This window comes from Xyrauchen texanus, chromosome 35, assembly GCF_025860055.1.
Source record: "Xyrauchen texanus isolate HMW12.3.18 chromosome 35, RBS_HiC_50CHRs, whole genome shotgun sequence".
NCBI classification, from domain to species: Eukaryota; Metazoa; Chordata; class Actinopteri; order Cypriniformes; family Catostomidae; genus Xyrauchen; species Xyrauchen texanus.
This window is the reverse complement of record NC_068310.1, coordinates 38,202,713-38,204,981: the sequence shown is the minus strand read 5'-3', so window position 1 is coordinate 38,204,981 and position 2,269 is coordinate 38,202,713. Positions and strand designations below refer to the sequence as shown.

The window sequence follows — 2,269 nt, the reverse complement described above, 5'->3', positions numbered from 1 at the left end:
GGTATGTGTTTATTATGAGAACTTACACCACAAATAATTCTCTTATTATTAGGAGAGTTTTAATTTCTCAGTGGTTTCTCAGATTGAACACATTGATTGCATTAATGATGGAGCTCTGCCGGTTATGTGTGTGTTTACCTGCAGAGATCAGGCGCGAACACATTCAGTCGCTCTTCTTTGCTCAGGAACGCGTGGAACCCGCTCCCATCTGATCCGTTGATCATGTTACTCTGATTGGTTCCCCAGAACGTCAACACCCTGAAACACAATCTCCATCAAATCAACGATCTCCGTGGTTATACCTGTAACATCCTCTGTCAGTGCATCACAAAATGTGATTGTAGGTGTAAGAGGGGGTCTTTACTTTTTCCCCTGCCAGGTGTAAATGCGGCCGAAGTCCATGTAGTTGTGCTCTCCGGTGTGATAGACAAACTCGCCATCGTCGCTGCCATTTTTCTGACAACACAACAGCAGCAGATATATTCATTCACACGATGACACCATTATCATGTCAGATTGAACTCTTCTATATGACGTTCTCAGATTCATCCATTAAAATGAGATTTTTAATTAATTATGCATGCACATTTTTAAAAAGCATTAAAAGACATACTTAAAAAATAAAAAAGTATGTATATGCACGTGTTTACTTTTAATGTTATATTTTATATTTGTGTACATACACTCACAAAAGTCAATAAAATTTCAACCGGATTAAATAAAGGGGTTCTGGGTATCTCAGCGAGTATTGATGCTGACTATCACACCTGGAGTTGCAACCAGCCAGGTCTCCTTAGCAACCAAATTGGCCCGGTTGCTAGGGAGGGTAGAGTCACATGGGATAACCTCCTCGTAGTCGCTATAATGTGGTTCTCACTCTCGGTGGGGCGTGTGGTGAGTTGTGCGTGGATGCCGCGGAGAATAGCGTGAAGCCTCCACACGCGCTACGTCTCCGTGGTAACATGCTCAACGAGTCACGTGATAAGATGCGCGGATTGACAGTCTCAGACACGGAGGCAACTGAGATTCGTCCGCCGCCACCCGGATTGAGGCGAGTCACTACGGCACCACGAGGACTCGGAGCGCATTGGGAATTTTGTATACTTTGATTTATTTATCAGCGTGTGCAGCACTTTGAGCTGCACTTGTTGTATTCAAATCAACCGTATTATTGTTTCTTTCTGTTGCCTAATCTTAAATGAGGTAATCAATGTCCATCCATCCATCCATCTTCAACCACTTATCCGAAGTAGGGTCGTGGGGGCAGCTGCTCCAGCAGGGGGCCCCAAACTTCCCTATTCCGAGCCACATCAACCAGCTCTGACTGGGGGACCCCGAGGCGTTCCCAGGCCAGTGTGGAGATGTAATCTCTCCACCTAGTCCTGGATCTTCCCCGAGGCCTCCTCCCAAAGGTGTCTGAAACACCTCCCTAGGGAGGCACCCAGGGGACATCCTTACCAGATGCCCAAACCACCTCAACTGACTCCTTTCGATGCAAAAGAGCAGCGGCTCTACTCCGAGCTCCTCACAGATGACTGAGCTCCTCACCCTATCTCTAAGGGAGAAGCCCGCCACCCTTCTGAGGAAGCCCATTTCGGCCGCTTGTACTCGTGACCTAGTTCTTTTGGTCATGACCCAGCCTTCATGACCATAGGTGAGGTAGGAACAAAAATTGACCGGTAGATCGAGAGCTTTGCCTTCCGGCTCAGCTCTCTTTTCGTGACAACGGTGCGATAGAGCGAGTGCAATACCGCCCCCACTGCCCCGAATATCCGGCCAACCTCCCGCTCCATTGTCCCCTCACTCGTGAACAAGACCCAGAGGTACTTGAACTCCTTCACTTGGGGCAATACCTCCTTAACATTAAGGTAATCAATGTTTTCATTATAATTCTATCGTGTTTTGTTAGTTATGAAATGTGGAAATGCTCAGACACTTTGTTGAATGTCCCCTTTATTCACATCTATTTGACGAGACTCTGAAGTAAACAGGACTTACGTTATACATGAGACCGAAGAATTGTTCCACCTCGGGTTTAATGGTTCGCAGTCGAGTGAGAAGAGGGTCTTTAAACCCCCAGAGCAGCTCGTTGACGGTGTGCGTCATGAACATGGTGGAGCCGATGGAGTTCATGAACATGGAGAAAGCAGTGGAAGCCCAGAATCCTGCACCTTTAATCTTATTCATCACCACCTGATTGAGACAGACAGAATAACCAGAACGTGAGACAGAGAGAACATGGAGGAATACAGTGTTCTGATGCACACGG

The 2,269-nt window shown here is 46.8% G+C and overlaps 1 protein-coding gene across 1 annotated transcript in view; it reads right to left on the bottom strand.

Moving 5' to 3' along the window:
• Positions 1 to 100: 100 nt before the first annotated feature.
• LOC127628917 (lysosome membrane protein 2-like) overlaps positions 101 to 2,269 on the bottom strand; it is a 22,176-nt gene continuing 20,007 nt past the window's right edge. Inside the window, exons 5-7 of the mRNA XM_052105898.1 lie at positions 1,999 to 2,193; positions 365 to 456; positions 101 to 258 (exon numbers count right to left, since the gene is read on the bottom strand). Coding sequence (XP_051961858.1) covers positions 135 to 258; positions 365 to 456; positions 1,999 to 2,193 — 411 coding nt within the window. The 3' untranslated portion in view covers positions 101 to 134. The remainder of the gene's footprint in view (positions 259 to 364; positions 457 to 1,998; positions 2,194 to 2,269) is intronic.